The 22,705-nt window shown below is 39.6% G+C and overlaps 2 protein-coding genes across 3 annotated transcripts in view; one reads left to right on the top strand and one right to left on the bottom strand.

Moving 5' to 3' along the window:
* The window catches only part of gab3 (GRB2 associated binding protein 3), a 41,877-nt gene extending 35,451 nt beyond the window's left edge, over positions 1 to 6,426 (bottom strand). Inside the window, exon 1 of the mRNA XM_029257785.1 lies at positions 6,335 to 6,426. Coding sequence (XP_029113618.1) covers positions 6,335 to 6,403 — 69 coding nt within the window. The 5' untranslated portion in view covers positions 6,404 to 6,426. The remainder of the gene's footprint in view (positions 1 to 6,334) is intronic.
* Positions 6,427 to 6,542: 116 nt separating this feature from the next.
* smarca1 (SNF2 related chromatin remodeling ATPase 1) lies at positions 6,543 to 21,922 on the top strand. 2 transcript variants are annotated; one of them, XM_018728529.2, is made up of 25 exons: positions 6,543 to 6,579; positions 6,680 to 6,780; positions 8,904 to 8,987; positions 9,708 to 9,874; positions 10,071 to 10,171; positions 10,417 to 10,517; positions 10,664 to 10,843; positions 11,560 to 11,715; positions 11,897 to 12,028; positions 13,697 to 13,765; positions 13,946 to 14,055; positions 15,451 to 15,677; positions 16,167 to 16,288; positions 16,554 to 16,706; positions 16,804 to 16,936; positions 17,242 to 17,390; positions 17,483 to 17,611; positions 17,736 to 17,846; positions 17,972 to 18,085; positions 18,695 to 18,817; positions 19,118 to 19,250; positions 19,421 to 19,539; positions 20,068 to 20,280; positions 20,873 to 20,983; positions 21,337 to 21,922. In XM_018728529.2, exons 2-25 carry the CDS (start codon positions 6,724 to 6,726, stop codon positions 21,403 to 21,405), a joined length of 3,063 nt encoding a protein of 1,020 aa, XP_018584045.1. In that variant the 5' UTR covers positions 6,543 to 6,579; positions 6,680 to 6,723; the 3' UTR covers positions 21,406 to 21,922. The 2 variants fall into 2 exon arrangements, with proteins under 2 accessions (XP_018584045.1, XP_018584044.1); XM_018728528.2 differs by lacking the exon at positions 6,543 to 6,579 and having other exon boundaries at positions 6,581 to 6,780.
* The last annotated feature ends 783 nt before the right edge of the window (positions 21,923 to 22,705 follow it).

The raw sequence follows: 22,705 nt of genomic DNA, 5'->3' as shown, positions 1-22,705 counted from the left end.
CTAACCCTAACCCTACTCCTACTCTTAACCCTAACTGTACCCCTAACCCCTAACCCTAACCCTAACCATGCTGCTACACCTAACCCTAATGGTACCACTAACCCTAACCCTACTCCCACTCCTAACCCTAACCCTAACTGTATGCCTAACCCTAACCCTACTCCTACTCTTAAACCTAATGGTACCCCTAACCCAACACCCAAGTGTAACCATTACCCTTCTTGAAAGAACCATCACTGCAACACATCTTTAATACTTCAAAAAAATTGACATCTGCATCGCACTGACAGCGACAGTATCGCTGTAAGAGGTGTGACTGCATATTAATTGAGTGGAAAATACAAATGCACAGTATTACATTTAACACTTCATAAGGGACACACGGTGCCCTGTGGAACAGCACATTTCGTGAAATATATTGGGACCGCGCTCTTGTCGATCCTTAAGTTAAAATAACCTACATCCAATTAATTACATTCTTTCCTAGTTAGAATTTTCATATTTGACATTAAACACACGTTCAAACGCAGGTAGGCCCTTCAAAGAAGAGCTATAGAGGTGCATGCATTAAACTTCATGAGGCAGCATTTTTGACTTTAAAATGTATAGAGCGTAGCTATTTTGCCCTTAAAAGCAGCGATAATACTAAAAGAATGGGACAAGTGTTGTGTCACGCATCGTACGTTCCTCAGATAACACACAATACAGGATGTTTTTGCCCTTTGATTTAGTGGGATATTCTTAAAAATTCCTTGCACAAGGTAAACCTGGAGAGAGAATAAGCCCTACAGGAGTAACATCACAAAAACTGTGTTGAATTGTCATTATGTTGAACAGAGAAACATAAATAATGCACTGAATTGTTCAGTTGTTGTTTATTTACATGAGAAATGGATTTTGCCTTACATTCAAATACAATATCTCATCCTAAATCATCATCTGGCATCATTTAGGCACCTTTTTTTCTCTGTATACACCTTTCCTTGTGAGCTGCTCTGGATAAAAGTGTCAAAACAAACAAAAAAGTAGTAGTAATAATAATAATAATAATAATAATGATGAGAAGAAGAAGGTTGAAACTGAAGTGACCTGGCACCCTACCCAGAGCATACCACCTTAGCCTTGCACCCCATGATTATAGATTACGCTCTGGACACCACCGAGTATTACTGGGGCGAGCAGTTAATGAAAATTTATGGATCAATAATCATAATAGGGGGTGTGGTGGTACAGCAGGTTTGGCTGGGGCCTACTCTCTGGTGGGTCTGGGGTTCGAGTCCCGCTTGGGGAGCCTTGCGACAGACAGGCGTCCCATCCTGGGTGTGTCCTCTCCCCCCCCCCCAGCCCTGCGCCCTGTGTTGTTGGGTTAGGCTCTGGTTCACCGCGACCCCACTTAGGAGAAGTGGTTTCGGACTCTGTGTGTGTGTGTGTAATAATCATCATCACCAATGCAGATTGAGAGCAAAAGCCACTGCTATAACTGTAATATTTGCTTTTACATGTTCTATCACATTAAAGAATAAAAATGCATTTTAGCAAACTGGGAGAAAAGGAGTTATGTAATGTTAGTAAAAACATTAAAAAAAGGTATCTGGTAGAAACTGTAAATGGTTCCTTCCGTGACAGAGCTATCATCAACCACAGTTGATGATACACTTGAACGGTATCATGGATCTCGTGAGCTTCTGATGTTTTTTGTTTGTGTTTCCGACCAATAGCCGCACACAGTTATGGCTGAAGCACTTAAAGCACAGTTAAAGAGCATGTTGTGCAGCACAGATGATGTTAGAGTACCTGTGGTAAGGTCACGCTCTTACTGGGGAATTCGAAAACTCTGCAGGGGTGTAAGCGCCTCTTATCTCAGATGAGTCAGCAGGCGCAAAGTTAAATTTCCCTGAACACATTGTGCTTTATAATGCTACTTTATTCACTGGAAACCTCAGGGTATTTCAGCATACAGTGTCTTAATTCCCTTCATCGAAACAAGGCGTCCACAGCACAAAAAAAAATCCCTTTAATACAGGGATTTTTAACCTGGAGTCCAGATCCCCTGGGAACCTGGATGGGGGGAAAATGTACATCTTTAAACAGAACATACAATAATAAAATTATATTGAAGCATAGAGTAACAGGAGGCAATAAAACATTCACTTCTGGCTTCCTCCAGTGGTTTGGGATGATAGCCCTTCTGTGCTTTACATTTTCATTCATTCATTCATTCATTCATTCACATTTATTCTTTTCTTCAAAGCGAAACACAACTCAAAAATACAGTGAGTGCATCAGATCAACAGAAGAAGAGATTTGGATGCAAACATGTGATTCTAGAGTCCAGTCATTTTAGAATACATCATCAAGTGTACTAAACTACACTTATTTATCTAATTATACAGCAGGGTACCCAATTCAGGGATACTGCTGAGGAGGAATCCAATGTAGGTCCAGTAATGTTGCTACCAAGGGGCCCGAAAACCTTAAGCAATAGGCACCGCTGGGATTTGAACCCAGGACCTCCTGCTTTCCAACAAGTACCTCTTTTGGGTGCTATTACCTGATCCTTCTGGCTAAAGCAGAAGCCCCACAAATAATACATTTATGTTGGAGAATATTTCAACTGAATGCCTTCATGTTTATGGAAATGCATTTCACCAAATCAGTACAACAAAACATACTGAACTACTTTAAAATATTACAAGAGTTAGTCAAAAATCACACGCAGTAAAGTTTTAACTTTTTAAAATTATTACTGCTGATACTTTCTGATTCACCCTCTTAAAATACTTATATTTGCAAAGATACTGCTTCATATAATATGGAGGAACACTTGAAATCTGAATGACAGGAATTATCATCCTTAATTCTGACCTCCTGTTTACTGAGGTGGAAGAACGGAAAATGAAGAAAATAATGTGCAAGATGGAAGTGCATTATCTATTTTTTTGCTCCTGCATAGCCATCTGCATTTCATTGTATGTTTCAAAGATTATTTTAAAGACACTTGAAGTCATTACTCTTGGCATATTTTAAAATCACCTAATTAGAATATTGTGGTTCCTATACCATACATTTTGTGTCATAGCACACGTTTCTTAATGGAAGTCATAATGATACTGAAAATTCACATTTAACATTTCCCCAATAACTCAATGATGCCAAAGGGAAAATAATTCTTTAAATGTTCCCAAGTACTCTAAAGTCCCCCAATAGCCAGCAGTTAGTTATGAAACCAATAAGCACCAGATAACTAATAATACTGCATCTCTATAGTCTTTGTTGGCTACATGTTTTCACATTTATTTAATTTGCTCAACTCTTTATTTCCAAAGTGACACTGATTTAACACACACACTTTCTGAACAGCTCATCCCATTCAGGGACACAGGGAGCCAGAGCCTAACCCGGCAACACAGGGCATAAGGCTGGAGGGGGAAGGGACACACCCACGACAGGACACCAGTCTGTTGCAAGGCACCCCAAGCGGGACTCGAACCCCAAACCCACCGGAGAGCAGGACCCAGTCCAACCCACTGTGCCACTGCACCACTGTGTCCCCTACACTGATTTAACTATTTGAGAAACTGGATAACTTTTACTGTATTCATTTAGGGTTAGTACCTTCATAAGTGGTACGGCAGCAGGAGGTGGGATTCAAACCTGCTCCGTATGAGTCCAAAGACAGCACCTCTAACCACTTCACTCGCAACACTTTCCATCCTTCGTTAGAAACATACAAAGACACTGCTAATCATTTTTGCTAATTCATTTAAAACATAGAAAAAAAAATCAAATAAACAGTAGCATTTACTGTTATTATACAAGGTCTGAATGTTGCCTTAAACTCCTCCACACTAGACTTAGGCACTAATGATATAATTCAGTCATTACTGTACGGATCTGTGACAAATGAGGGATCACTACTACACAAGTAACGACAAACTTCGGGGATATTCATATTTTGTACCATAAACGTGCATTTCAGTAGGTACACCCTATGCTTATGAAAAATACCAGGGATCGGATGGTGTAGTACTGGCTCAGTTGGCTCTCGGTGTAAACACTTACATTTCATTTACATTATTCACTTAGCAGACGCTTTTCTCCAAAGCGACTTACAATGGATACTATGTAGTTTTACTAGCAAACGCTACTGATAATACATTTCTGCGTATTTGTCGTATAAAAAACGGTCTCCCGCGTAGTCAAATCACGTAAACAATTACAATGGGCTTTTTTTTCAGACTATACTGACATCTGGTGGCCATTTCTTGCTTGTACCGCGCGTCACGCATAGGTACTCGAATGACTAGACTGTGTGTGGGGGAATTCCTTTTGTTTGTTTATTTATTTATTTGCACAGTTCCTACGTAAAATATCCTGTCCCAGGTTGCCAGTAATTGAAATGGTACCACAAAATTCCTACAGATGAACGTTCCAAGGATTTAAGACGCAAGAGCAGTGACTAACCAGCAGTTTCGTGTTACAGTACAGTGTTATGAAGATTTCTTTTGAGCTATACCGGCGTATACCATCTTCTTTTGGTTTAGATTTTAAGAAGTCGCATAAAATATCCTACTTCTAAATGATCGCATGCAGCTCTAGATTTTCATGAACGTCTCATCTTTATGAAAAAGTAACGCAACAAAACAAATCTTTTGTTCTACCAGAATTTTCTAGCCAATGTTTATGTGGACTCTCGCGATACTACCAACGCGAGAGGTCAAACGCGATATAAAGGGGAGAGAGAATAGATATGCTGTACAAAGATAGGCCATTCATAACAATAACGTGTGCGCCGCAACTGCAACGTTGTCCGCCATATTGGAAAAATTGTTTATGCTTCTAAACAAAAGGACAAGTAAAGCTTTGCGTGATTTGCTGCTCCATGGATATAATTCTGTCATTTTGTCATATGTAATTTTTGGTCAATAAACTTGACTGAATTGAACAGAATGGAGGATATCTGCAGGCCTATAAAGAAATGGAAAATATCTAGTATTAAAATGTACACTTAGTTTATTATACTACAAGTAATATCAGTTATTTCTAAATTGATTGAAGAATGTGACACAAAATTCTGTGGTTAATTCTTTGAAACTTGTTGCAAATTTAAAATCAAACTATGGAGTCTATAATGAAGCCACAGAAAGATCTTAACTTTCTCAGAATTTATACACATGATGAGCACTTATCATGCGCAAGACATACTGATACTAAGAGAAAACAGATTTTAAAAGTTGTTGCTTTGAATAAAAAAAGAAATACTTTGCCAAGTATTATTTGCCAAGAAATACTTTATTATAGACTTACAGTGAAAGGACACGACTGCATTTAACTTGTGCAATTACAACTTGGGGGGATTCCTTACAAACTTCAGTGAAAAGAGACTCATTCTCATTTTCAAAAAATGGCCTTATGATTGGAAGCTGCTGTATGTAGCTCAAATCTTGAAGAAAAAAAAAAAAAAAAACATGGTATGCTGACCTTCAATGATATCAATACATGTTATTATTGCTGATTTTATATATCTAAACGTAGCCACGTTCATATACAAAAGTAAACTTATGACAAATACAGATATTCCATCCTTATATACATCATCAAAAATGTCAAAAAAAATGTGGAATTTAGAAAATTTAAACAGAATGGAATGAACTTCGAGGAAAACTGTTCCCCCTTTAAACGCAGAGCAGTAAGGAAAATGGTTTTAATTACATTGATTTCAATATGTGTTTGTAATATTTAGATGTAAATGCACTAGTCTAGTATAATAATTAGTTCCACCTTTTGATTCCGTAAACTAAGCTTCATTTGACAATAATATCGTAACCGTTATCGTATGTAGTACTTGAGGAAATAAATGGGAGTGAACTATTGTTATTACAAATGTTACTATTTGTTTGTACAAGTCTTTCCCTCATTACAATCAATATTATCCTTTTAAACTTTATAGTCTCGTAATTGTGTCGAACATGAATGTGTTCGCATTCGGCACAGACAGAGTCATTTTCAACAGCTCACTAGTAAACCCCTGACATAAGTGATTCATGATTGTGATCGATCGTGAAACGAAGCTACGAAACTGTCCCACCTAATGATGATGAGCTTACTTAAATATCTTAACATTTGTTTGCTGATCCAGAATGCACTACAGTAAGTAAGTAAGTAAGTAAGTAACTGCACGAATCATGCAGGAATCATTTCATGAATCAAATGTCACTGTGTGGACTTGGCAGTGACTTGGTCTTGACACTTGGCTTGTTCTTGTGTTTACTCGTTTGCTAGGAACATAAATTCCTCTTAAGACTTTTACACCAGAAGAAAGTGAAGTACTCACTTGTGAAATGACAAGTCTTTCGCCTTGATGTATTCGTTTCGGTAATAGGTTAAACGCATAGCATAGCATTGCGTGCTCCTGCGGACCGCATTTTTCCAAGATGGCGGTCTGACGAAGCCATCCTACGTGAAGCCATGACCCATCTTTCGATATCCGTAGGAGAGGGTACGCGCACGGATCGCTCTCGGAACTCTCGCGATAGTGCAGCGCCCCGATGAGGCGGGATTTATAGCCAACGGTAAAAGGTAAGGGGGGCGTATGCTGGAGGTTGTACGGTCTGGGCGGCTGGTGACGTACTAGTGTTTTTGTAGCTTTTTGGTGTTTTTCTTTAATATTAATTTACAGCGCAAGGCGACAGCGACACATGTAGCGGCGCCGCGTGCGATACGATGTCGGACGAAGAGGGACCGTCCACGTCCAGGGAGCGCGAGGACGAGGAGCACGAGGTGACGCCGGCGCTCGTGCACGGACGGAGCTGTGTTGTTACACAGACAGACTGATACTAGTCCGACAGATTTGGGGCGGCGGCGAAAGACACGAAGAAGAGCGAGTTTCCACCCCCCACTCTCATCATTTATGCAATTATTTTCAGAACAATTTTAAATACCTGTTTATTTATTTAGTGGGAAGAGTATCAGTATGGCGGGAAGGACTTCTCTGCATACAGATGTTCTGGCCGCCGCTTTTGCTCGTCACACACGAGTCGGTGTTAATCATCATGTAATGCGTTACTGAACTGAACACACGACGAACAGGAGAGCATGAATCAGAATGTGTGAGTGGAGCGTTGTGCACAGTTCCTGTGTAAGCCGGCTGCCGTGTTCAGACAGTGAAATCAGTGTATTAGTAGTGGCACACACAGTAACCTGGTTGGTAACCGAGCCGTCACTCACTGTGTGTCCGCGGACAAACTAGCGCTCGGACTCGGTTGTCCGGCGGCGGATGTTACTTTTCTTCGTGTTAAAAAAAAAAAAAAAAAAAAAAAAAACACGCACAGCACTTTGTTTTCCGCTCCACTTTCACACACTTTGACTTGCGCCGATTTTCTCCAAGTTCAGGACAGTGATAGTGTGAGTAAACAACTTAATTTAACAAGTAAATACGTAAGTGGTCAGTGAAGTAAAGCGGTCAGTCGCCCACTCACCACTGCCACTGCTGAGCTGCTTCATTCACTTCTCATTCATTCACTTCCCTAACAACTTCTCCACTGCACTAAGTTGGTTAACTGGTAATTTACCACTCTAACAGTTAGTTAACTGCTAACTGACCCACTGCAGCGTCTCACTTTCAGTGCTGCAGTGATAGTACACTGGTAACTTTTACACTGCTGCAGGAGGTAGTTAAATAAATGGTAAGTTAACCGACTGCAGGAAGTTAACATTGACCTGTATCATTTAGGAGACACTAAAGGGACTTCCAATGAATGAACTCTATGTAGTGTTATGAGCCCACATACCTTATTCACCACGGTGACTTACACTCCTTACAATGGGTCACTCATCCATATATCAGTGGAACACACTCTCTCTGCCGCTCACACACTATGGGTGGACCTGAACAGCACAGACATGGGGAGAAGATGCAAACTCCACGCAGACTGAATGGGGATCGAACCCATGTCCTCTCACACCACCCAGGTGCTGTGAGACAGCAGCACTACTCGCTGTGCTATCAAGCCACCAAAAATATAAAGGTAACTAGAGACCATAGTGTTTAATAATTCTGTAGAGATCCTAAACAAACTAGACACTATGGTCAGCTCTCTGGTCACTTATGAGTTTTTTTGAGATTAATTTAGATGTTAATATGCAGTTAGTTAAAAAGTAGAGGGAATGGTGAGGTGGTGTGCAGGTGATGGAAATACCTGTGTGTCACATCATGTATGTCTGTGTGTGCTCATAAATGTTTGGTCACGACACAGAATACGTGAGTTACCCCTGAAGCACGCAGACCGCCCCCCCCCCCATCACATGTGGTTAGACACGAGTCTGGTGGACGTGTTCTGCGTTTAATGAGTAGTTACTGCAGTGGTGGGACTGGGTACCGCACTTTCTCCACTGCGCCCTGTCTCCCTGCTGGCTGCATGGTTCACACACACCTTATCCCAGCGCTGTTTACACACACAAAGCACAACATGGCTTCTTTGATGAAATCTGCTCTGATAGCAACCAGTAATCAATAGCAAGCAGTTAATTATGTAAAAGATAACAAGTGCTGTTTGAAATGTTTAAAAATGTATGTGTTGGTTATCCAAAGTGGCTTAGTGGAAGCAAATATTGGACTAATTTATACTGCAGGGTTTTTTAAGGTACCAATATAGGGAAAGTACCAGGATCAAGGCTTTTATACCAGGAGCGAGGAATGGGACTCAAACAACCTCAAGGTTACAAGCTCATGTCTTTCACCACTGTTCCACCAGTCATGCGAATGTTTACTGAGAATGCACCGTTCAACACTGGTGAACACACACATTCTTCAGCACCACAGCTGTCAAGTCTCGGTGTGAATGATGGCACGTCCACAGAACCGGCAGCCACGTGATCGAGACACATGTTTCGTTTACGTGTAGAAAGATCCGCCGTTCCTGCTGAAGTCGCCCCCTAAGCCTGCTGCAAAGATAGAAGAAGTGGATCCTGAGTATGAAGAAAAAAGGGTGAGTTTTTTTTTTTTTTTAAAATTTATTTTTGTGTTCATTTATCAGTTGATATTTTTGCTGAATTTAACATTTTTTTTAAAAAATTTTACCTTGGGGGGCAGCTGCTGCTGTCAGACCTGAATGTTGCAGGTTCAGATCTCGCCTAATGCTTCACTACAAAGTACTAACCCTAAGTTTCTCCAGTAAAAATGATCCAATAGTTTAACATTGCTGGTCGCTTTGGAGAAAATTGTTAGTTAATGATTAAATATAAGTGTACCTAAGACATGTTACCCATTATACAGCTGGGTAATTTTCACTGTATGAATTCAGGGTAAATACCTTGTCTAAAGATACTACAGCAGGAGTAGTGGTTCAGACGTGGGGCCTTCAGATTGTAAGGTGATGGCTATAACCACTTTACCAGCTTCTGCCACTAATTAGGAACATTTCAGTGCAGTAGCCCGAAACAAGCACGGTAAGAAAGTAATGCTGTAATATTGGTGTATCTACCGTTATCTGTGCTGTTCTAGGGAAAGATGCATCTTTTTTTGGTCTCTAGACTTGTTATTCGGTTGTTTTAAAGTTGATGGTTGGTGTTGTTTGGGCGCCCCCTGGAGACAACTCAAAAGTACAGCATTTTTCCATTTCCACAGTCAGGGACTGTTTTGTCTCAAGTTGCTCATACACGGTAGTTTGTCAGTGATATCTTTCTTTTCCTTTATGCTTCCCCTGTAGAAAGCTGATCGGGCAAACAGGTTTGAATATCTGTTGAAGCAGACGGAGCTCTTTGCACACTTCATCCAGCCGGCCTCACAGAAGTCTCCCACATCTCCCCTGAAAGTAAAGCTGGGCCGGCCCCGTGTGAAACAGGACGAGAAGCAAAATCTGCTGTCTGTCGGAGAGTAAGTCCAGTATGAAAAGTAACACAACAACTATTTATTTATTTATTTCTTTATTTATTTATTTATGGGACAAGCAGTTCTGAAAATGTCTGTGTGTGTGTGTGTATTTATTTATTGCTGGCAGGGTACTTTTGTTTTATGAATTTTTGCTCTAATAGAAAAGTTCTTATCGTTACATTGTGTCATCTTTTTCTAGCAACCGCCACCGACGCACAGAACAAGAGGAGGATGAGGAGCTGTTGTCTGAAAGCAGGAGAGCTTCCAACATTTTGGTTCGGTTCGAGGAGTCTCCATCATGTGAGAGGTTTCTCTCGAAATAAGCATTCAAAACCACTGTGATGCAGGAATGTTGTTGTTTTTTTCGCAAGCTTAATTTATAAATGCATAAAATGCCAGGCAGAAGTATGTATTATTTTTTAAGGATGACTGAGTTATTTAACTTTAACGCTAAGCTCCTTATGTGCAAGATTAGGAAAGCATTTAATACCTGTTTCACCACCTGTGTTCAAATAGTGGCCTGAGCAAACGTGTTTGACTTTCAGATGTGAAAAATGGGGCATTGAGAGATTACCAAATCCGAGGTCTCAACTGGTTGATATCCCTTTATGAGAATGGCATAAATGGAATTCTGGCTGACGAAATGGTATGAATGAAAATTAGTCATATTTAAAGCTTCTGGCAGCTGTGTTGTATTTTGCTCACTTGCCTCATCAGCATACTTTTACTTACTTGGTAATACTTAATTTTTGTGTGTGTGTGTGTGTGTGTGTGTGTGTGTGTGGTTCTCAGGGTTTAGGGAAGACACTGCAGACCATTGCCTTGCTGGGGTACCTGAAACACTACAGAAACATTCCTGGACCTCACATGGTGCTCGTGCCCAAGTCCACGCTTCACAACTGGATGAACGAGTTCAAGCGATGGGTTCCGTCTCTGAAAGCGGTCTGCCTCATTGGAGATAAAGACGCACGAGTAAGAATGTCACCTTATATCTCTTTTTCAGTTGACCTGTTTTTTCCTCTACGTGCAGTTCTTACTGTAAAAATATAGCGTATTGGTTGCTTAGGCAATAGTGTTTTAACATTTATTTTTTTTCATATGTAGTTAATGAAAGTTTGTCTTGACCTCCTGAAATTCCATAAATGGCAAAGGATAAGTCTTTTACATGTTTTTGTGTTTCAAGTCAATGATAATCTTAGATATGTTTTGGTTTATAATACCAATAGTGATTTGAAAGTAAAATATTTCAAATACTATAACATTAATAAATGCAATCTTCAGTAATATGTGTAAAATAAATTCATATATATTTTGTATATAATTTACTTGTGTGTATCTAGTGTGTGTGTGTGTGTGTGTATGCATTTATGGACATACAGTTATTTTTTTAATGAGGTTACACGGTGCAAAATCACTTGAAAACAAACAATATTAACTTTGTACCCTAAGATACTTAGTTATTTTCCTGTTTGCACAGCTGGGTATTTTTTTTTTTATTATTAACTGTATCAGTTCAGAGTAAGTAACTTGGTCAGGATTTAAACCTGGGACATTTGAGTAGAAGACAGCAGCTCTACCTGCTATACCACCCATTGGCCTAATTTTCCCCATCTTCACATCAGTTGATGTGCTTTATTAAAAACGTTTAACAAGACCTGTAACTTTGCAACATTTGTTATGCCATTTAGGCTGCCTTCATCCGGGACGTCATGATGCCTGGAGAATGGGATGTTTGTGTTACATCTTATGAAATGGTCATAAGAGAGAAATCGGTCTTCAAAAAGTTCAACTGGCGCTACTTGGTCATAGATGAAGCTCACAGGATCAAAAATGAAAAATCCAAGGTCAGGTGTACAGATAAAACAGACGCACATAGTTAATGTGTTTTTCTATGTACTGTTCTGTTTTTATTTAATTTTAAACCGTCATTATAATTATATTTGGAAATTCTTAATTTGTTATTCAGTTAAAAAAAGCTGGTACTTTTATACTGAAGATAACTTCTTTTTTTTTTTATGTCTGTAGTTATCAGAAATTGTGCGGGAGTTCAAGACCACCAATCGCCTTTTGCTGACAGGAACGCCACTGCAGAACAACCTCCATGAACTGTGGTCGCTTCTCAACTTTCTGTTACCTGATGTCTTCAATTCTGCAAACGTACGTCCCTGTTTTCTCACCGTCACCTGTTGTTCTCTCCCCGTTCAGCTACAGTATACTTATTATATACTTATCAGCTTCAGTTGTATACTTAACACCTTCATATTAATAACGACGATGATAACTACACCGGGAAGGAGAGGCGATGTATTGCGCGTTGCGGTTTCCCTAGGTGAGCGGGACATGTGGCTCAGACCTCACACCCCCATGCATTTAGTACAGAAATGCATCGCTTAACAACGGGGATATATTCTGAGAAATGTCATTAGACGATTTCGTCATTGTGCGAACGTCATAGAGTTGTACTTAAATAAACCTAGATGGTATAGCCTCGATGCAGTCAAGAGCTGTGGTAAACACGACATTTGACACTGCAAACTCTTTTTTTTTTAATAAATAGAAAGTACACTGTGTGTACACACACACTGCCTGAAACTGCTTGTCCCGAGCGGGGTTGCGGCAAACCGGAGCCTAACCTGGGAACACGGCGTAAGGCTGGAGGGGGAGGGGACACACTCTGGTAGGGATGCTAGTCCGCCATAAGGCACCCCAAGCAGGACTCGAACACCAGACCCGCCAGAGAGTGGGACCCGGCCAAACCCACTGCGCCCCCCTGAGTACAGTGTAGAATAACTATAAAAAGCAAATACATAAACCAGTAACATAGGTGATTATCGTCATTATCAAGTGTTATGTACTGTACATAATTGTATGTGCTATACTTTTATACAACTGGTAGCGCAGTATGTTTGTTTACAGCGGCACCACCACGAACATGAGTAACACGTTACGCTACAACGTTGCTAGTCCATAAGAATTTTTCAGCTCCCATTATGCAGTCAGTCATAATGCAAAACGTCATTAAGCGGCGCATGACTGTATATTGCAGAAGTAAAATATGTTTCTTTAATAATTTAGCAAAACTGAATAAATTAGTATAGAATCTAATTTGGATGAGTCAGTCCCTTAGTTGCTTAACTGGTGAGAGGCCAGGTATTAATCATTGTAAAAAATTTTCCAATGAGATAAGGACCGTATAGTAGTAATATAGTATTTATTTTAAGGGAGAAAATTAAGAAATGTGTGTGTGTGTGTGTTTTTTTTCTTTTCTCTCCCCTGATCTTTGCACTTCTGTAGGTGTTCTGAAAAAAACAAAACTTTGGTCTGCTGCAGTTCAAAAAAAATCTAAAAACAAGTTAACTGAAAGTGCTTAACAGTTGACTTTGAGGATCTTTGAAAAACATTGAACAGCATGTCATATGTGATGTTATAAAGAGTTCCATCTCATGTCGGTGTGAATTCCCCCACCAGTCGCTTGCATCCACTTCCAGAACTTCTTTCTCTTTCAGTCAGTAATTTTATTCCCTTAGTCTCAGTCAGCTCCAGGTGTAGTGTTTCTGCCTTTTTTGTTATGCTATTATCCAAAAAGTTGCCAACGGCTACGAGCCTCCCCTCTGGCATGTCTCTTTGCTGTGGCGGGTTTGATTTTTGCTTACATTAGATATTAGATGTCTCCTTTCCCAAGGCTGTTGCTGATCAGATGCCCCATAACTCAGACTCAACCAGTCCTGGATAAGACCTCCCTCCACCAGCTGTAATTCTGTGGGGGCTTCAATGATAAACCAGGGTGCTGAAAAACAGAAATGAATCTTTTAAATTCCCTCTCAGGACTTTGACTCATGGTTTGACACCAACAACTGCCTGGGTGATCAAAAGCTTGTGGAGCGTCTGCACGCGGTAAGCGTCGCTCGTTTGCAACATGCTGCTATCTTTTCTAGGGACTTTGTTTAGTTTTTCCATTGTGAATTATTGCAACAAAAAAATAATCTGAAGGAAATAAATAGAGCAAGAAAAATAAGTGATCATATTGCCACATTTTCTTGAAATGGCGTTTAATTTTAAAATTTGTTTGACAAGGTTCTGCGGCCATTCCTGCTGCGCCGAATAAAGGCAGAAGTGGAGAAAAGCTTGCCGCCTAAACAAGAGGTCAAAATATACCTGGGGCTCAGTAAAATGCAAAGGGAATGGTAAGTGATGGATTCACATGTTAATGCTGTTTATTTACGCGGGTGTACTGTATATCCTGACAATTTTATTTTGGCATTTTTTCCCCCCAAGATACCACTACATCAATTTTCAGTCCCTTCAATTCCTCCCCTGAATCCCAGAGCAAAAACATTTAAAATGAAGTCAAAGGACATTAGAGTGAGTGAAGAGGGCATATCTGTTTTGTCACTTCCTGAAAACAAGAATTACTGCTAGTCAAATTTATCTTTTCAGTTTTCATCGTGGTTATTGAAATCTTTTAACTTCTACCTTTTGTATATTTTCTAATCTACTGCTTGATTTTTGTGTTTCATTGATTAAATAAATGCTATTATCATTTGTTTGGATCTAATCCTTTCTTGATCATGGTGTGCAGGGTTGGGTTGGTCAAACCTGGTGTAACTTGGTGTGGTTAATGGGTCACAATAGCAGTAAAGTGGACAGCAGGTAAGCAGTGATGGGGAGGCTATTAAAGGTCTGTGCAAAAACAAGGAAGACTTAATTGTCTATAGCATACACACAGACATTGTTCAGGCAGAGAAACTGATATTGCATTTGTTTAAATATATAGTATGCCTCCTGAAAGTTCAATCCAGATTTCATGTACAATACCACAAGAACAAACTGTTAAATAAAATTCCTTTAAATCACTTTTGCTTACAATAACTTTACATGAATTAGTTTAAAACCAGAAGATATGCAAGACAAAAGTGGCTGATCCACTGTCTTCTCCCGACAGTTAAAGTGTTGTACTTATTTTCTCATAAATATTCATGATACTCTCGAAGTTGAGAGGCAGAACTCAAACCCTGAATTTACCCTCACAGCAGTAAGTGTATGTGTGGTGTTGACTCCTATGGTAAAAGCACAATATATTTACAGTATGAAACCATTTGAAAAACATACAGGTATATCAAAAAACTGACACTGAAAGAATTAATGTTTATGTAAATTAGTAATTTGATAAAACCTCCACAGTAGTGTCAGTAAAACCACACACAAAAAAAAAAAATCTTCAATAGTGGCTGTTTCAAAGAGCTATAGTTATTTCTTTTGTTTAGGTTTCAGCTACCAAAAAACAAATGCGTGTAAAAGTCACACCTTCAGTTGAAAAAATAAGTGACTTGGTGGCAGTTGCATTATAATAATCTCTGACTCGGACAGCTACTGTTTTATAACGGTTAGCTAATACTCCCATATGTACACATTCTCATACAGAGGTGTTAATGGAAGATTTTTAATATGCGAACAGTGTGCCAAGGAGCTTCTATTTCAGGCATAACCCATTGATTTTTTTTTTCAAAGGTACCGTAGTGTATAAAATGGGAAAGAGCACCGGAGTAAATTTTAATTTCTTTTCTGCTTTGTTAATTCAGGTACACAAAAATATTGATGAAGGACATTGACATTCTCAACTCTGCGGGGAAGATGGACAAGATGCGGCTGCTGAACATCCTGATGCAGCTGCGGAAATGCTGCAACCACCCATACCTGTTTGATGGTGCTGAGCCGGGTCCCCCTTATACTACTGACACCCACCTGGTTACCAACAGCGGCAAAATGGTCGTCCTGGACAAGCTGCTCCCCAAAGTTCAGGAGCAAGGTGAGCGCACAAGGTGTTTCAGTTGAGCAATTCTAGTTGTTCTTATTCGTTTAGCTGACACTTCCTGCTAAGCAGCTTACAGAGGTAAGTTTGAATACTAAGCTTCTAATGGTTGTTTACCCTGTTAAACAGCTGGATAATTTTTACCGGAGCAATCCTGGGTAAGTAACTTGATCAAGGGTACTACGGAAAAAGGGGGGATTTGAACCTGGGTTGTTCATCCATGAGGTGACTGGTCTAAGCACTGTATTTCAGTTCTGTATTTTGGATCCAGCCTTCAGTCCATTTAGGTGAAGAATTTGAATGGTTAACTTCCTTAATGGTTCAGTAATATCATCTGACACTTCTGAGGAAGTTTCCATATGTCTGGTTATATGAATATGTAGCAGCTTCCACTGGCATCTCTTTTTTCTCCAACAGTGTAGTAATTACGATAAGGCTCCTTAAGTTATCCTTCATGTCGTCTGACTGCTTTTGCTTGGTCGTTAGGCTCCAGAGTCCTCATCTTCAGTCAGATGACCCGTGTCCTTGACATCCTGGAAGATTACTGCATGTGGAGGGGCTATGAGTACTGCCGACTTGATGGGAAGACGCCGCATGAATTAAGAGAGGTTCGTAATGCTGCACTACTTCTTGCCGACTCATTTATATTAGCATGCATCGCAAAGCGGTGTAGGAAATAAACTTTGCATTCTCTTTCATGAACTCAAAGAATCTTTCTGAGATGACATTCCACTGTTAAAATATCATTTTTAATGCTTTCATTGCAGCGAATGGTTCCCATTTTCTCAGTGTAAATTTCTAGGTAAATAGATTACATATTCCATCTGGAGAGCATCTTGTGAGTGTCTGTGTTTCTTCTGTGGATGCTGCTAGCAAGCAATAGAAGCATACAACGCCCCCAGCAGCACCAAATTTATATTCATGCTCAGCACCCGGGCAGGGGGGCTTGGCATAAACCTAGCAACGGCGGACGTTGTCATCCTGTATGACTCGGACTGGAACCCCCAAGTGGACCTACAGGCCATGGTGGGTGCTGTCAAAATGGACCCATTTTGTAGGTGTTAGTACTTCTGGCCTGTGTGGTGCGCTGGACATGATGGGTGACATCTGGTTCTTGCTCCAGGACCGTGCCCACCGAATTGGTCAGAAGAAACCAGTACGCGTGTTCCGCCTCATCACGGAAAACACAGTTGAGGAGAGAATCGTAGAGCGAGCGGAGATGAAGCTACGGCTGGATTCCATTGTCATACAGCAAGGTATTCAGCCTTGCTCAGATGAGTGATGAAACTCGCAGACCAATATTTTAACACCGCTAAAAGGAAAACATTAATGCGGGAACATTTTCCTAGCTGTTTACAGCATGTCTCTTTTACAACATTAACTTCTTGATATGTTGAGGATATATTAAAAATTACATGCATGATATATGTCAAAATATAAGATGTCATTAAGTAATGAGCATAAAATTAAGCATCAGGCTGTTATTTGGATTACTTATTTTGCTGTTTTTATTCACATGTTTGGGATCTATTGTGCACTGTATGGCCATCTCTGTGTCCAGGGAGACTGATCGACCAGCAGTCAAACAAACTGGCCAAGGATGAGATGCTGCAGATGATCCGCCACGGAGCCACGCATGTTTTTGCCTCCAAAGACAGCGAGCTGACCGATGAGGACATCAACACCATCCTGGAGAGGGGTGCAAAGAAGGTAGGGTCGTCACACCTTCAACATGATCCTAGCACCTCAGGTCCTATCTGCACACTTGCTGAATGTCCTCCGGACCTTGACTGTGCCTATAGACGGCGGAGATGAATGAACGGCTGCAGAAACTTGGTGAGAATTCCCTCAGAAACTTCACCGTGGACACGGGTAGCGGAGAAACCAGCCTGTACAACTTCGAAGGCGAGGACTATAGAGAGAAACAAAAGGTATTTGTTTGTTGAAAGTGTCTTTTGACTTAGTGAATGGCATTTTTTTTTTTTTTGCACATTTTCAGAGTATCTTGTGGGTGAAGTGTCCTTTTCTAAGAAGTCAAGCTGTCTTTTCTTTCAGCTCAGTATGATGGAGTGGATTGAACCTCCTAAAAGAGAAAGGAAAGCTAATTATGCTGTGGATGCTTATTTCAGAGAGGCTCTAAGAGTCAGCGAACCCCGGGCACCAAAGGTACATTGTCTTTCATATACAAGCTGAATCTTTGTAAAAGAGCTGAGACCTCATTAGAGCTCAGTGCCACAGCACCCGTTGACCTGGGGGGATGTCTGTACAGACTTCTCTTTGAATCCATGCAGGCCCCACGGCCCCCAAAGCAGCCCAACATACAAGACTTCCAGTTCTTTCCGCCACGCTTATTTGAGCTGCTGGAGATGGAAATCCTGCACTACAGGAAGACAATTGGATACAAGGTAAATTTGCCTTGTATGTGAGAAATTGTGTAAAGAATTAAAAGTTGCATTTTGAGTCTAAATTACCTAAATGGACTGTGCTAGGAGTCAAGATGTCCAAAAGTTACTGAAGTGTGGAAATTATTCTTGTTGGAAGATGGTTTGCCGATGCCTCAAGATGCCAGACCAGGGCCCAGGGCAATTTCATGTTTTCCTTGCCAATCATGATCTTAGCAGCAGAGATAATGGCAGTCAACCTTTAGTATGCACGTTAGGATGTTGTATGTTAAAATAAATTAATTAATACTTTTCCCTTCCTTTCTATATCCAACACCCAATGCAAAATAAAAACAGGAAACCCATATTTCATCTTTCCTTGCAGAGAGGATTAAAGCACTTACATTTTTTCTTGTTGCGAAGTGTTTCTTCAGATGTCATATACATATTTCCTGCAGTTTTTGAACACCTGAAAGTGGTACTTTTCAAAAGCTGTTTGATTTTCATGCTCCTCCTTGATGGGAAAACATTTCCCGACAGGTTCGACTCAGTATGGTTTGGAATAAACCCTGTAATATTGCTAAGTGTGTTTGGTACAGAAAAGTTCTAGTGTTTCATTGGTCTTATCTGCAGGTTCCCAGAAACCCAGACATTCCCAACGCGGCCCAGGTGCAGAAGGAAGAGCAGAGGAAAATCGACGAAGCAGAACCCTTGTCCCCAGAGGAGGCAGAAGAGAAGGAGAAACTCCTTACACAGGTTGGTTGATCTTCAGGGTTAACTGAAAAATGACAGTCGTAGAGAGGTTACTGGAATACATTGTACTATTATTTACTAGCTATAATAATAGCTAATGTTTTCCAAACATAAAGAAGTACTCCCTCCATCCAACGATTTCCTAAACCAGTTGAGTCATGAATTAATTTTTTTTATTTAAAATTTAACGTAAAACATATTAACGTATTTTAGATTGTCTACAGCTATATGTGTATGCAGGAGAGTATGTAGAGCACAGTATGTAAATCTGAAAAATATGCATCCTTTCAATGTCGTCTGTAGGGCTTCACAAGCTGGAACAAGAGAGACTTCAACCAGTTCATCAAAGCAAATGAGAAATATGGCCGAGATGACATTGACAACATCGCCCGGGAAGTGGAGGGAAAAACCCCAGAAGAGGTCATTGAATATTCTGGTACGAGCTAATGATTAATGTGCCATTATTAATTATTATTCATGACTACTGTTATTTATCTTGGCAGATGTCTGTCTGCCAAGTAAATATTTGTTCTGATTTATCACTGATGGATACCCCTTTTCCTCATTGTCTGTGTGATGCTCTTACACTGTTGCCGTGTTCTGAAGCTGTTTTTTGGGAGCGCTGCAATGAGCTGCAGGATATCGAAAAGATCATGGCCCAGATTGAACGTGGTGAGGCCCGCATTCAAAGAAGAATCAGTATCAAGAAAGCCTTGGATGTAAAGGTATGTTTTCTGAAGTTTGTGTAGGTGTGTGTACACACACACATACACATATAAATGTTGTCGTATGTATAGTTACACATCTATATATTGTTTTATATTTTGTTTATATTTCATATAGGTCAGCTGGTAGCATGGTGGTTGGAGTTGTTCCCTTTCGACTCAAAGGTTGCAGGCTCGAATCCCACCTGCAGCTGTAGTATCATTAAGCAATGCACTTACCCTAAATTGCCCCGGTAAAAATTACTGAGCTGTATAAATGGGTAAATAATTGTAATCTACTTTAGAGAAAAGCTCAGCTAAATTAATGTGTAAATGTAATGTAAACATACTGTATGTGTGTGTATTCTACATAGATACAGTAAGTATAAATATCTTCCAGTTTTGTTCTTCCTTCTTCTTCCTTTGAAATGGGATCTTTTCTGCAGTTATTATTTATGTTAGTCTGAACTAAGCTTTTTTGAAGCAGGTGTTTTATATTATTTCCTGAATTTATCTACAGTATTTCAATTACAAATGGTGTTTTTTCAGATTGCTAGGTACAAGGCCCCTTTCCACCAGCTGAGGATACAGTATGGCACAAACAAAGGGAAGAACTACACAGAAGAGGAGGACCGGTTCCTCATCTGCATGCTCCACAAGATGGGCTTTGACAAAGAGAATGTGTACGAGGAGCTCCGGCAGTGTGTCCGAAACGCACCCCAGTTCAGATTTGACTGGTTCATCAAGTCCCGCACGGCCATGGTATGCCTAGTACCACGGGAAGTAAAATACAAAACAAATTCAGCGTGTGATTTTACAGCGTGTCAGCTGTACATGTCTTGCACACGTCTTGATCATCTAGTCATTCTTCATCTGAGTTACTGTTAAAGGAACAAAATGATGGTTTCTGTGAATCACTGATCTTGCCACAAAAATGTAAGTCTGACAGTTAAAAATGGAGGAGGCTGAGGGAAAGTTATGAACAGGATATTATAGTAATGTAGGTGCATTTTCATTGTTTTTTTATGTGCTGTAATACTAAATCTTACAGACAAGGTTATGAAGTTAAAATGTGGATTTTTGAATATGGGTAAATACGTTGCAAAGCTATAAAAGCATCGCTGCATATTTTTCTTTATTCCTATAAACACCACCTTTATATATTATGACTAATGGTATGAATGCTAATAATAATTTTGCCATTTGAAGAAACCAAATGAGAAAGGGAAAACAGGCAGTCTGAGATAAAGAGGAAAAGTAATTATGATCCAGCAGCTGAAAATATGTAGTGGGTTTGAATTTGAAGTTTATGGTTTCTTATGAAATGAATGAATAACCTCTTCTCTTCCTCCAGGAACTCCAAAGACGATGCAATACTCTTATCTCCCTCATAGAGAAAGAGAATATGGAGATTGAAGAGAAGGAACGCGCCGAGAAGAAGAAAAGGGCTCCCAAATCGCAAAGCGTAATAGTCTTACATACCATTGTGTTCTATGATCCATTTTACAATCAGTCCATGCAAACAGCTTCTGCATTTGTAAAAGCTATCAGAGTTTATTTTGTTGTTAGGTACCTGCTGATTTTAACTGCAACACAACACAATGTTCTTTTGATAGCGTTAGTGATGTTTATAATGTATAGTCCATTATTAATAATTTATACCTAATTTTTTTAGATGCATAAAAGAAAGGCAGGCGTAACGTTTTGTTGTTAGATACCTGCTGATTTAACCATAACTCAAAACGATGTTCTTTTGATAGTTGTAGTAATGTTTGTAATATGTAATCTGTTGTTAATTATTTATACCTCATTTTTTAGGTGCATAAAAGAAAGGCAGATGTACCATCTGACCCAGCGGGGCGTAAAGAAAAAAAAGTCAAAACCTGAACGTCGTACCTTTCGCATTTCCAGTGAACATCCAGCATTCAAGGCCTGGGGGATTTTGAACTGCATTTATTATAAAAGGCTGGTGCACATTGTTGTTGAAGTGATTTGCTTCTTACAGTATATTTCTTCAGTATAATCCCATTTTCCTTCATTCTGTCCTTCTGCAAAAGTTAAATGCACTTTGATACGCTACCGTTTTAGTATGTTAAAATGTCTTCGCTGTTTTATGCACTTAGCATGCAAAATGAAGGGCTTTTCTATGCTTGTGTTTTTACAATATTTTGATGTATGGAAAGAAAAATGTTTTTATGCTACAAGGCTGGAAGTTGCCAGGGGTACATGGTTTGGTTTTCATTGCTGATTGTGATAAACAGTATATTACCCATTTCCTTGCACATGTCTTTAGCACTTCCTTTTTTTTACGTTTTGTTGCATTTAACAGATCTCAAACCAATCTGCAGATTAGACATTTTGAAGTCTAAAACATCTTATCAGTTGTGTACTTCATTTCATTTTGAGGTCAGTATTAATAAAAACAGTTAAAATAAATGCGGTCCTCTTGATTTAAGTGTGTTTTACATTGATAAACATAATTTATGTTCCCCCCAAGAGATCTAAACCAGTTGTCTTTAATAGCACTTTTTACCGTCCAATAAGTTAAAAAAGAGGAAAAAAGTATTAGTGTAATTGATTTGAGTGTGTGTATGTGTTTATATGCAATAGAAAAGACTAATATGTCCATGGGCACAAAGTACAGCTGCGGTTGCTCTCCGGAGGACCAGTGATATAACCACCAGTTCTGCAGTAATTAGAGGCAATAACCACGCGTTCATTCTGAATGCTTCCATTTGAAGAAAGAAAAACAAAGCAAAAATAGTAGCGTTTGTTAACACGCTGCCAGATTTTCAGCCTGAGCAATAACCTGTATGTTCAACACATCTGGACAGGCGTTTCCGCAAACACAAGCCTCTGCTGCGAAAGTGTAATTGATTTAAAAATGCTCACACTGCATGAGCTTTTCAATGCAGTCATTACTAATATCTGTAAACATTCAGGAGTGTTACTGAATTTGATGGCAACTGTGGTGAAGAGAAGGGAATCCAACAGTTTTTGTGGACCTTTTTGTGTGTGTGTCTTTAATAAAAAATACTGAGCATAAATACCTGGATTTGGCTGTATACATTTGCATTGTATACTGCCATTCTTTTAACATTTAAAAATTCATACTTGCAGTCCAAGATAAATTGTTTTTGTATTATTTTCCTCTATGTCTTAGATATATGGCACTGTGAGGCTCAGG

Source organism: Scleropages formosus, chromosome 14, assembly GCF_900964775.1.
Source record: "Scleropages formosus chromosome 14, fSclFor1.1, whole genome shotgun sequence".
Classification (NCBI taxonomy): Eukaryota; Metazoa; Chordata; class Actinopteri; order Osteoglossiformes; family Osteoglossidae; genus Scleropages; species Scleropages formosus.
This window is presented reverse-complemented; position numbering and strand designations above follow the sequence as displayed.